The 13659-nt window shown below is 36.6% G+C and overlaps 1 protein-coding gene across 1 annotated transcript in view; it reads right to left on the bottom strand.

Annotated features, from left to right (window-relative positions):
- LOC113060535 (ALK tyrosine kinase receptor-like) overlaps nucleotides 1-13659 on the bottom strand; it is a 426749-nt gene that overhangs the window by 36980 nt on the left and 376110 nt on the right. The window contains exon 11 of the mRNA XM_026229521.1: nucleotides 5590-5703. Coding sequence (XP_026085306.1) covers nucleotides 5590-5703 — 114 coding nt within the window. The remainder of the gene's footprint in view (nucleotides 1-5589; nucleotides 5704-13659) is intronic.

The following is a 13659-nucleotide window of genomic DNA, read 5'->3' on the forward strand; positions in this document are numbered from 1 at the left end:
TAGCTTTGTGAATTAACAATTTGTCTTATTCAGACAGTAAGACAGAGAGTGAGAGAGAGAGGAATCTCCACTACTGTTCTGATGCAAAACTTGGACAAAACAAGTCGGTACTCTTTTAGGTTGATTAGAAAAATAACAATAATAATAACAAAAAAATGGAAGAGCTATATCATGTGTTTGGCAGACTGGACAGTCAGTAAGCCATGGGTAATTTATGATTTTTCTCTTCTTAGCTGAATAACTGTAGAATTTTTGTCACATACCTGAAGATAGCACCACATGAAGCGTACATTCATTGCTAAATGTCAAATGAACTTATTAAAGAGAGGAATTAGGTTCTGATTGAGTTGACTTCACTAATACTGACAAGATAGACTAGGCTCACATCCAACAGATTCTAATGATTAAAGTATATTACAGGAATATTACACCACATTTCATTTTATTTCTGACATTTTTATCACCAAAGAAGCTACAACAAAGACTGAAGGCTGATCCACGCTATCTTCATGCGCTATTTATTTTATTTGTTTGTCGTTTTCTACAAAAGTGGACATTTGCTGCATACCCTAGTTAAAAAGAAATACAATTTTTGTATGCTTTTGTAAAGAGTACTCATTACATAAATTCATAAAAAATAATTCAATTAAAAGAATGAGGTTTCAAAAGTTTTCTCAGTGTGAGACAATCATGGCAGAATTTTTATTTTTGGGTGAACTATGCCTTCGAGTACTAACTTGATGTGCATTTTGCCAATTTGTTGCATGTTAACACCCTTAGGAGACAATTAAAATTAATTGCAATTAAAACTGTTGGCTGAAATTTATTTTATTGATTCACTGACAAAACGCAAATTAAAAAACACTGACACAACCAGCTTATATAATGACCAACAATCTCAAAAAGCAGAGATGAGTATAATCAGGAACTGGTAATCTACTAACAATGTAGGTGCAAAATGCATTTTAGGGGTGTCAATAGTGCAGATATCAGGAAACAGATTTCCTCAAAACTCGCATCATTCATTTTAATACTTTCCTCTCTAAAATTGCAGGTCTAAGAGGGAAACTCCTACAAATGCATATGCAATAAAGTCAGCCACATAAATAATAGTCCACAATTTTTTTTTTTTTTTTTTTTTTTTTTCACTGTGTGTCTTTAGTAAATACTCTGCTGGTGCAAGCTGTTAGTATATCTGACCCTAAATGTAATATCAAATAACACAATTACAATCAAATATTTAGCATGTGCTTCAGTATGTTGGTCAGCACGTCAGAATAAGTGTAGTATTTTATTTATGAAAAAAGTCAATTATTTAAACAATGAAAACAGTTATTTGAAATTAACTTTGAAGTAAAACTTAAAGTGCATTTTGTATTCAAGTACAGAAAACATCATGAAAGTGCACTGTCTTTAAGTAAAGTCAGACTTTTTATTTCATTAAAATTATATAATCTTCAATATATATATATATATATATATATATATATATATATATATATATATATATATATATTTACATATACTTCTAAAATTGTAAGTGCACGTTCAATTAACTTATTTTTCACTTCTTTCACAAGGGTATATTGGAGGTTGGATCCAATCAAATGGCCACCGTATCCAATTTTTAAAATTAGAAATATACCAATATACATATACCCTGGCAAAATAGACCTCTTCCCATGCAGTGATGTTGTTCTAGTCAAGTCTGCAAACAAAACAACAGAATAAAAGTGTATTTCCTTGCCAGGAACCTACAGAGATCTGTAATTAGATCTGGAGATAAAGGAAAGTTTGAGTTGTAAGAGAGGTTTGCACCAGACAAATATCTCCATTTATGGTCTTATACAATTTCCTTTTATTTGAATTCTTGCAGGTCTGACTGGTGAAAATGGCTGAGTCATCGGCAGCTGAGGTTAGCGGCCCTTCTCTTTTTTCCTCATCAGAAGAAGCAATCACACAGACAAAGTCAGAGGAAGTAATCAAGGAGACACAGGCCGAGGGAGCGGATCTGACAGAAGAACATGCTCCTTCTCTCCACAACACTACACATTTGAGTCAGCGTAAGGCAAATTACCCATTCAAATCTTCTGCCAAAATGAGATGCCCTGGTGGCAAAGGGAGAAATCGCCACTGGAGTACAGACAGTGAGAGGGCAAGAACATACAAGGTAAAAATAGAGATGGCAAGAGGAAAAGCAGAGACATGACAGACAATTTGTGTATTAAACACATCAAAACATTTTCAAAGCTGTATCAATTATCCATGACCGAATCAAGGGAAGATTGATGTGCAGCTTGATTTCCCTTTGAGTTAATAGAAAACAGCTGGCGGGAACAGAACTAGAGTGTGTTTGGAAGAAAGTGTTTGTGTTTAATTATTAACTGCATTGAGCAGTGGTGGTTTTGAACAGATCAGAAATGACAGGTTAAAACTAGACATAGGTGGTAAGACCAAGATATATTATTATATACATCTTATCGCTGGAAAGCCAATATATATAGTGTTGTGTATAGAATAAATAACTATGTGGTAATGCCCAATCCAGTAAATTATCCTTATTATTTATAACTTGTATTAATGCATCATAAGCCTAACCTTAGTGTAAAAACAGTTACATATGCAACACTGTATGTGACTGAATTAATATTATGTATATAAGGATTATGTGATTGGATGAGTTATAACTGCTGTAAAATAATGCCAGTTTAAATGCATGCATGACTCCCCACTGGTTCTGTATTTTAATTGTACACAACAATGCCCCCTTTTTACGTTCTTATTCATGTTGACTTTATTTTTATTTTTTTTCATTGATCAGTTGACCACAGAATAACAGCACTGCAAATTTACCATCTGTTGACATTTTTCAACTGTTGCACAATGTGTATTATCATAACCACAAACTCATAACTGCAAATGAGACTCAAAAATCCCAAACACTTCACAGACAGCATTCAGTTTGTTGATCAAAATGTTGATGAAACTGTATTCATAATTAACAAAGATTGTTCATAACAAGTAATGACATCTGTACAGTACAGTACATAGTCCATTCAAGGAATGTCTGATGTCTGACACAAAGTTGTGTTTTCATATTTCATGAAAAATATTATTAAATGTGAGTTATGCCATTAACCCATCAATGCAATAATCTTGTTTGCAAATGATCAGTAAATTGGTCTGTCTATATAATTTGGGATTGGTAAAATGATGATGATGATGATGATGATGATGATGATAATTATTATTAGTATTATTGTTACTTTACTGTTTAAAAAGAAAACATTATACAATGTTAACATTAACAAATATTTTATATATATATATATATATATATATATATATATATATATATATATATATATATATATATATATATATATATATATATATATATATATATATATATATATATTTTTTTTTTTTTTTTTTTAAGTGTACACTTCTGTACGGTCACTTTTGATGAGTTTAATGCATCTTTCATAACTAAAGTAGTAATTTATTAAAAATAAAAATAAATGAATAGACTGGAGAATCACTCTATTCAAAACCCAACACTGCTGAAAAAAGTAATTAAACGGACCTCAATGCAAGCACATTTCAAGCACATCTTTTTTTTTTTTAAATATGAAAAATCAAAGCAAAATGGTAAAAAGAAATGAAGCTTTATTATTACCCTAAGCTGAAAGGACCTTACATACGCCCCCTCTCCATCACATGTAACACTTTGTAGAGCTACAAAGTTCAAGATGAAAAAAATAAAAAATACACTGAAAAAAAACAATGAGGTGTTGGCAGGAAAATGTCAAAATGAAAAGTCAGTTTCATAGAAAATTCAGCTGAATCTTCCTCCTTTAGTGTCAGCTGAGCTACACCAGAGAACAGCCTGTGTGAATGAAGCTTTCTAATGAGTCTTGATGAATAACAGATTAGCTGCACATTCAGATTTATTAAGGCTGAAACGGCATGGGAGTCATTTCACAAACACTCAAGCACATCATATTGATAAATGGCCATGCTCCAATGAGCACGAACACAAGAGGAACACCTGTATATTACATGAGCAAGCAGATCAGTCTTCCCAGCGCTGGTGGCATTTGGTAGGACATTTTCAAAGGTCATGTGCTAGACAGCTGATCTTATAAATGATCTGTGCATTTTCAATAGACAATCAGGCTAATGTGAAGCAATGTTTTACAATACAGCCTTTATGAGCAATTCTGATCATTTGAAAGCATTAATGTGAAATTTTGACTTTCACATTTGGTTTGAGTACAGAAAGGCACCTACATTTGTCTGCCACAAACACATTTAAGAGACTAGAAGAATGCGAGCTGTTTTTGAAAGCAATTAGAGACGATCAGCCATGCACAATTCATTATACTATAATAAATGTGATCAAGGCCGTGAAAAGATGCAAATAATTTATCATCAGTAGCACTTCACTTCCACTATTACAGATTATGACATGACTTGTGTTCCAGAGGTGATTTCAAGCAGACTTATTATTATTCCATCGTTTGCACCCACGTTTCGAAAGACACATTTTCACTGACTAAACCACCTGAACTCTGAAGTCATACTGACTCAGATATGCACCAAAAGCACCCTTAGAAGCCACAACCAGCCTTTTAACACTGTTTGATTTCAAGAAAATGGTGTGGCAATAGCCCAGTAGATGGCACACTTTCTTTTCACTGCAGTGCACTTCCATGACAGAGAGAGAGACAGTATCTGAGCCTCTGTTCATAAGCATTCATCTTCTGTATCCATTAGAAGTCCAACATATTTGGTTTACTCAAGCATTTCAACAATTTCAGTATGCTCAGAAGGAATTACGTGGTCTGGACCTTGAATTAGGTGCTCTGATGTCTGCAGTGCATAACTCATAACTTGCTGTGAAAACAAAGATTCCAGAGTTTTTATAAAGCATGATTCTACCATTTCTGGAATTTGGTGTTGTTTGGATCATGGCATTTGTGTTGTCAAAATATGCATTTCGCATCATTTGAGAAACTGATTGGCATGTGTTTCAATTAGCATGATCCCAAGAACAATAGGTTGACACCTAGGTTATTATATATGTTGTATGTTGATTTTCTATTGCAATTAATTTAGAAAACAAATTATTATAATTTTTTTACATGAACATCAGAAAATAATTTTGTTTTGTTTTCCTTTTTAATCACGTTAACATGCAGTATGTAATTGGTGCACACTTTAGTCTTGATATTACATTTTTGGTTCATTTCTCCACAGTGTAATTTATCTGATCTCTCTCTCTCTCTCTCTCTCTCTCTCTTTCTTTATTGCTGTTATTGCATGTCAATCAGACAGCTTCTTCTAAACTTACTGATTTGGGTAGGTGTATGAGAGTAGTTTAAAACATTGAGCAATGACAAAAAAAAATGTGTTTGTTTTGGTGCTCGTCTAATGTCTCGTTTCAGTACAACAGCAATAATAGCTGTGGACTGCACCAGACTCGAACTTGGGGCAAATTTCAGTCAGAACAAGCTAGATAAAAGTTAGAAACGACTCAAAAAAAGACAAACAGCTCAAACAGACATGAAACTAGCCAAAACTCACATTCTGTAGACGCTCCAGGCTCCAGTACTGTGGTGGTCTTGATGTCCTTATTGCTTGGTGAGAACAGCACTTGCGTGGGATTTGTGGGAGCCACCGGAGGAAATTCTCCATTGGCTAAAAAAATTAGAGAAAAGACACATTACATTGTTGTGGTCCAACAATACTCCTGCAGCTAGAGAAAATGTTGCAAGGATTGTTAGAGCACAGTTATAAGCTTATAGACAAAAGCTGGATTTTTGGCTCAATAAAAAAGTACTTTTAGATAATACATGTCATGACAATATTAATTCTAAAGCTGGTACTGGTATCCATATCTTCGTCTTGAGAATTGTTTAAATAAATGAGACATGCACTGAAAAATCGCTCAACTGTTTGCATATCTTTCAAATGTTTATGATATGCTAATACTTTTGCTTGCTGATTATGTAGGAGTCTCAAATGGGTGAACACTTGACCTAGATTTCTTGACACTTAACAGGGAAAATTCAGTGTCACAATATCACAATAAAGTAATATCCTAAAAATGCACACCACAGTGGCAATTGGCAATTGGCAAAACTGAACATCTAAGCCTGATGTCTTTGCATTTCATGAGGATTTTTCAGCTTTTATCACTGTTTGACTGGATTTGACATTTCCATCACCTCTTATCATGTGTGTAATGGACAGGCACTCTTGGTGCTTAAACATGCAGAATATAGAGCATTTGGGTCAAAACATGTATTATAACTATATACCAACTGCATTTTCCAGTTCTTGATTCTGGGCTGCAGATGTGTTGATTGTTTAGCTATGAAGTAGTCCAGGATTGTTAACTGCATAGCATTGGCAAATCAAATTTCAGTTTTGCACCGCTTTAAGAGATGGTCCACGGTTCAGAAAACATGAAAAACATTTGTTGAGCGTGGTATAAGCAGAATACCTGAGTTTATTGCATTATTGAACATTATTGCTTACTGTTATGGGTCAGGGTGATTTTCGAAGAATTCTTCAAAATCTCAGGAGGATAAAACAGAAAAAACAGATCTGACAGAAACAAATATTTAACCGTTTGTCTTCAAAGAGTTTCCAGACAGTTTTATATTAATTACGAAGCATATTATACTTGTACGACATACAACACTGACTACCACATCTCCACAAAAGTAGACAACCACCACCAGTGGAGTCGAGAGTTTAGTTCATATTTCTTAATTACTATGACAAGCCGCACGAGCTTCTGCATTGTTCCAATTGTCAGCTCACTGTGAAGACAAATCATCCTGTTCCCCCAAATGTACCTGCTCAGACAATACTGTGAAAAACGCTACCTCTCATGATCTCCATCCTTTAATCATCGCTTTAAAAATACTCATCTACACCCACAAAACTCCCGCACCTCTCTGACTGGAGTTGGCATCATTCATCACAATCTGGACTCCCTGTTGCAAGAGTCTTCCCATGATGCACCCTGTCGAAGATTTATTTTCTGTCACCCATTTTAGGAACCAAGAAGGAATTTGATCTGTTAAAATCATATCTCTGAGACACCCTGCCTTGTGTCTCATGCAAAAAACAAAAACAAAAAAGAAATGGAGAAAAATGTTTTTATCTTTCACAATTAACAGACTAAATTAAATAATTCAGTAGTTACTTAAGGAGTTGTCTTAAAAAGATACAAAAATGGATTATTTAGGTACACCTTGGTAGTACTGGGTCCATATTGACCTGACAGCATCATGCAGATTTTGTAGATTTATGAACATCTATTCCACCACATCGCTTCGAGATCTGTGTCTCTGAAGGCCAGTATGGTGTGCTCATTGACATCATGTTCAAGAAACCAGTCTGAGATGATCTGAACTTTGTGCCATGGCCCATTATACTGCTGGAAGTAGCCATTATAAGATGAGTAAACAGTGGTCATAAAGGGATTGACATGGTCAGCAACAATACTCAGGTAGTCTGTGGCATTTGAATAATAAAGTGCCCCAAAATGTTCCAAAAAATACTCCCCACACCATTACAGCACCACCAGCAGATCCAACAGCTTTTGCTTATCCTGTGTGAATTGTAGCCTCAGTTTCCTGTTTTTAGCTGACAATAGTGGCACCCAGAGTGGTAGTCTTCTGCTGTAGCCCATCTGTTACAACCACTGGATTGTAACAAGTGGTTATTTGAGTTACTGTTGCCTTTCTATCAGCTCGAACCAGCCTGACCATTATCCTCTGACCTCTGGAATCAACAAGGCATTTCACCCACATAACTGCTGCTCACTGGATATTTTCTTTTTCAGACCATTCTCTGTAAACTACTTGTGAAAATCCCATAGATCAGCAATTTGTGAAATACTCAGACCAACCCAACCAGCACCAAAAACCATGCCACATTCAAAGTAATTTAAATCACCTTTCTTCCACCTTTCTTCTGATGCTTCATCAGATCATCTAGAGCATGTGTACAGTTGCTGCCATTTGATTGGCTGATTAGATATTTGTGCTAATGAGCAGTTGAACGGATGTATGTACTGCCATTTTTATCTATATTTATTGAAAGGGAGGACCAAAAATCATGGTGAGAAAAATAGATCATATTTCTAAAATACCAATCTGTAATATACACTCAATTGTTACTTTTTATGAAATAAACACTTCCAGATAATACTGCTGTACCTAGCAGACAGTCATCCTACATAGAAATTGAACCACTTGTAGTGTAGTTCATTGATTTTTGTTGATCCCAACGCAATTCTTTTTTGAAATTGTTTTGCACTGCTCATTTGCAGTCTAGACATGGTGATATATGTGATGTGACTGTCTTAGGGAAGGGCAAGGTTTTTCGGTTGGATTTGTTAATGCATAAGTGAGATAAATAGAATAATGCATGCCGCTTACCTGATTTCAACTGAAGCATAGAGTATAAATTTAAAAAGTGACATTCTACATTAAACTTTTAAAAAAATGACTTAATATGCTAAGGTAATGGATTACCTATAACATTAATGTGTAGTAACCACTAGGCAATGTCTTTGACAATTCATATATTTTATGTGTGGTTGTCCATGAGTCAATGAGTGGTTTGACTGCAGCAGGACACACTGCAGTAGACAACTTTGGTTGGTGGTCAAAGACAAGATTTGTAGAACTATGGAAGAAATGTAATCCTTTGCTCCAGGGAGAGCTGTCACTCAGAAGTGTTTTTTTTTTATTTATTTTTTTTTTTATCTGCCAGGCCAATCAGAAAACGGCCTCATCACTCTTGAAATACTTCAATATGTCTCCATATCCGCCTGCCCAGTTGCGATACTTGCATGGCAGGACTACGATAATCCAAATCCTAGAATGACCTAGAAAGTCCTTACTCTGGAGAGAAAGAAAAAAAAAATAATTAAATATAAAAAAGTATTTTATTTTTTTTTTCCGAAATTGTCTAAAAATTTCTGTATTTGCTTCCATCACTTTATTTTATTCATCAGTGCTACACACACAGGTTGATATAGTATAAAGCCCATTTGAAATAGTGTGTGGGCTGTATTGCCACTTTTATTGATAGAAAGAGTGAAGAACTGAAATGAAATAATTGGGGTTCCATTAGGAAATTATGAAAGTCAGACACAAACTTGTGTTCCTAACATCAGAACCAAGGCTCAATGTGTTAAGGCTGTGATAGGGCACAGCTCCATTTTGTGTTAGTATTATAATCTCATATATACCCCGAAGGTCTGAATGAATTCAGATGAAGCTGGAAGTCAGAGCTATTTCCTGCCCACTGTCAGTTTCTCTTAAGTTGGATGTCAGATGAGAACTTTTATATGCGTGATTTGTAGTCTAGATAGCAGTACTTATTGGAGAGCTGCAGGGAGAACGATAAATCAAACATGTGCAAACTTGTAAAATTCTCTTGACATAATAATAGGCAAGAATATATGGAAATTGCAGATACATCTGTAAACTTGAAAACTTAAGCCACACAAAAAAAATAAATAAAAATAAAAATAAAGACACCTGGTGCCACACTCTAATCAGCTAATTAACTAAAAACAACTGTAAAGGCCTTTAAATGGCCTCTCAGTCTAGTTATGTAGGCTACACAATCATGGGGAAGACTACTGACTTGACTGTTGTCCAAAAGATGATCATTGACATCTTGCACAAGGAGGGCAAGACACAAAAGGTCATTGCAAATAAGGCTGGCTGCTCACAGAGCTCTGTGTCCAAGCACATTAATAGAGAGGCGAAGGGACCGAAAAGATGTGAAAATAAAGTGTACAAGCAATAGGGATAACCGCACCCTGGAGAGGACTGTGAAACAAAACCCATTCAAAAATGCGGGGAAGATTCACAAAGAGTGGACTGCAGCTGGAGTCAGTGCTTCAAGAACCACTACACTCAGACGTGTGCAAGACATGGGTTTCAGCTGTTGCATTCCTTGTGTCAAGCCACTCTTGAACAACAGACTGCGTCAGAAGCATCTAAAGACAAAAAGTACTGGACTGCTGCTGAGGTGTCCAAAGTTATGTTCTCTGATGAATGTAAATTTAGCATTTCCTTTGGAAATCAGGGTCCCAGAGTCTGGAAGAAGAGAGGAGAGGCACACACTCCAATTTCCTTGAGGTCCAGTGTAAAGTTTCCAAGGTCAATGATGGTTTGGGGTGCCATGTCATCTACTGGCGTTGGTCGACTAAGTTTTCTGAGGTCCAAGGTCAACACAGCCATATACCAGGAAGTTTAAGAGCACTTCATGTTTCCTGCTGCTGACCAACTTTACGGAGTCAGATTTCATTTTCCAACAGGACTTGGCACCTGCACACAGTGCCAAAGCTACCAGTACCTGGTTTAAGGACAATGGTCTCCCTGTTCTTAATTGGCCAGCAAACTCGCCTGACCTTAACCCCATAGAAAATGTATGGGGTATTGTGAAGAGGAAGATGTGATATGCCAGACCCAAGAATGCAGAAGAGCTGAGGGCCACTATCAGAGCAACCTGGGCTCTCACAACACCTGAGCACTGCCACAGACTGATCAACTCCATGACACGCCACATTGCTGCAGTAATTCAGGCAAAAGGAGCCCCAACTAAGTATTAAGTGTGGTACATGCTCATGCTTTTCACGTTCATACTTTTCAGTTGGCCAAGATTTCTTAAAATCCTTTCGTTGTATTTGGTCTTAAGTATATATATATATATATATATATATATATATATATATATATATATATATATATATAAACCTTAAACACATTTCCTTGAACTAAGTTTTATGGTTGCAAATCAGACCAATTCTCACTGGAAGCACAGTTGGCACATTCCGGCCACCCTTTTGGTAATGCTATGCAGTCCCTCCTTGGGGGCCTGGGCCCCTGGGATTCTGCTTTCTCTGCGGTGCATCCCTAACTGATGAATGGGACTGGGCCACCTGTCTGCACCATTGTTCCTGCCTGGCACTTTGAGTGTCATCAAATCTCAGAAAACAACTATTCTGTCTTCCACCAATATCCCATGGTTGAGGTTGATTAAAGTGGGGAGTCTGTGGAAGCTGACAGCCTTGATATGACTGTCTAGTTATTCTAGAGCGACCAAATGTGCACTGCATTGACTCTCTTGTACCACGCGCTTGTTCTGCTTTATCAAACATAGCTTGAGAATCCGGGTGAAACACTCGACCTGGAGTAACTGGCATGTGAGTTATTTTCTGTTAGTGTCAGAAAGGGGGTTTTGTACTAATCAGATCTGCCTTCCAGAAAGTATTGCAGATGACATAGAGGCACCGATGTCCCTAGTAAGCTGTGCATGTGTAGCAAGGGCTGCATCCACTAAACCTAAAACTACCCAATCCTCCTGACTTATAATTTTTCTCAGAGCAGCCATAATTATTGCTAGAGCATTACCAGACCAGGCTGCATGTGTGGCCGCATTAGAAGTCTGACTCACCAAATTATCATTCTTCTCACATTCTTTCTTGGGACTCCAGGGGTCATCAGTCACCCGGTCTGGACCTAGAGGTGTTAATGCTGCCATTTCACAATCTCCTGCTGGCATACCACCAATACTGGTTTCTGTAGCATACTTTATATTGACAAAGCACCTTAGGGTTGTGCTAATAGCACAAAAAAGCTACTTACCAATCTGTACACTTCCAAAAGAGCCAAAATATAATCTGTGAGCAAATATCAACTCATTATTCAGAATATAAACAACAACCACTTACCTAAATGTAGAGGAAAATGTAAAATGAAAATGACCAGAATTTTTTTTATATTTTTTTCATGGGAGTTCCTGATTGGTTTTCTCATTGTTTATTGATAATTAGTTAGAGTATATAAGAGTGCTGTGCGTTATTTGGAGGAGGCACTCTCTGGGGAAGTACTCCTTCGGAGTGTCTATTTTGTATGTTTTTCCTTACACATGTAGCGTTAATTTTGTTATAGTTGTTTGTATGTTTCTTTGTTTTCTCTTATCCCTAGACTTCTGTTATTATTATTTGTGGCATATGTTTAAATCAATAAACAAATTGTTGATGGAACGTTTTGCATGATCCCTCTTTCATGTTGCAATTTAAAATGAGCAGGTCGTAACATGAAATTGGGGGCTCATCCAGGATTGCTGCATGTGTAAGTAAATGCATAAGGTTTTCTGTGTGTTCACCTTTTGTAAATGAGTAGACTTCAGGTATTTAGAGTGTTCTCAGCTGGGTTTGCAATCCTTCCATCGAGACACTGTGTTTTTTGTTTTTGTTTGTTATTTTGCCTTTCTTATTTTTGAAGGTTATTCTGGGCGGAGGTTTTAAATCTCTGTCGGGGGTACGCTTCAGACTTTTGGTTTAAAAGCCAATTGTTCTTGAGTTCAGCGTTTAAATGCCGCCCCGAGTACGGTACACCTTTGAAGACTAGGTAGGTGTAGTTAGTTTCGTTTAGAGTTAGGAACTGGAGTCTCTCATTTTCATTAAGGGTGACACTTTGTTGTTTTCTGTATCTGTGCTTGTGATGCCTGCTGAAGTATGAAGATAATTTGAGGAATGACTTAAGTTATTTATCTCATAACTAAGCAGGGTTTGCACCCGGAGTGTGTATGTGTGACAATCCCGGGTGAAGTGGCTGATGGGATTTTTATTATTACTGCTCTAGTTTAGCAGCATCTCACATATCTTTGTATTGCTATTTTGCTGTTGTGTTTCTCTGCTGCATATCCTAAAGCAGAAATGTCATCTGTAATTGAGGATTTCTTCAAATTTCATTCTGAAATCTTACTGGAGAGATGTACGAAGGAAGAGCTGTTCCAGATTGCAGAGCGTTTTGGAGTAGAGGTAACGAGTAATGAAGCTTAAAGAAGCTTAAAGAAACGCTGATGAGAACTGTGAGAAACGCACTTTCTGAGCAGGGTGTTTTTTAAGGTGAGAGCTCAAGCTATTCATTCTGAAGAGTCTTTAACCTCTCCTTCTTATGCTGCCGATCAAAATGTGAAGTTTAGTGACCTGTTCTTGCAAGAGAAACAGTTATGTGGTGATGCAGAAAAAACTTTGTGCTGAACGTGATGCTTGTGCGCTGAAAGAAAAACAGTTAGAAAATAATTTTGAGATAAAAAAATAGAGTTGCAGCATAATTTAGAGTTGCAACAGACTGGAGTTACGTAAATTGGAGTTACCATCTGAAAGGGAGGAAAGAGATTTTCAGTTGAGAAGACTTGAGTTAGAGCTGAATGCCCAAACAGTTGGAACTCCACTTCACGTGTCATCTGTTGAATCTAGGTTGGCTGCACCTGTTTTTGATGTTTATAAAAACATTAGACTAGTGCTGCCATTTTTTGAGATGTAGAGAAGTATTTCCAACATTTTGAACGTGTTGCAGAGTCTGAGATGGCCAAAAGAGTTTTGGACCTTATTGCTGCCATGTGTTTTAATAGGGAGGGCACAGGAAGTTTATTCAGCGTTGACTATGGAGCAAAGTGGTGATTATGAAATTAAGTCTGCTATTTTGCATGCTTATGAGCTGGCACCTGAAGCATACTGCCAGAAATTTAGAAGTCATTTTAAGGCTGAGAAGTGCACATATCTGAGTTTGCTAAAGAGAAAGAGAACTTGTTTGACCGTTGGTG

Source organism: Carassius auratus, chromosome 42 (genome assembly GCF_003368295.1).
Source record: "Carassius auratus strain Wakin chromosome 42, ASM336829v1, whole genome shotgun sequence".
NCBI classification, from domain to species: Eukaryota; Metazoa; Chordata; class Actinopteri; order Cypriniformes; family Cyprinidae; genus Carassius; species Carassius auratus.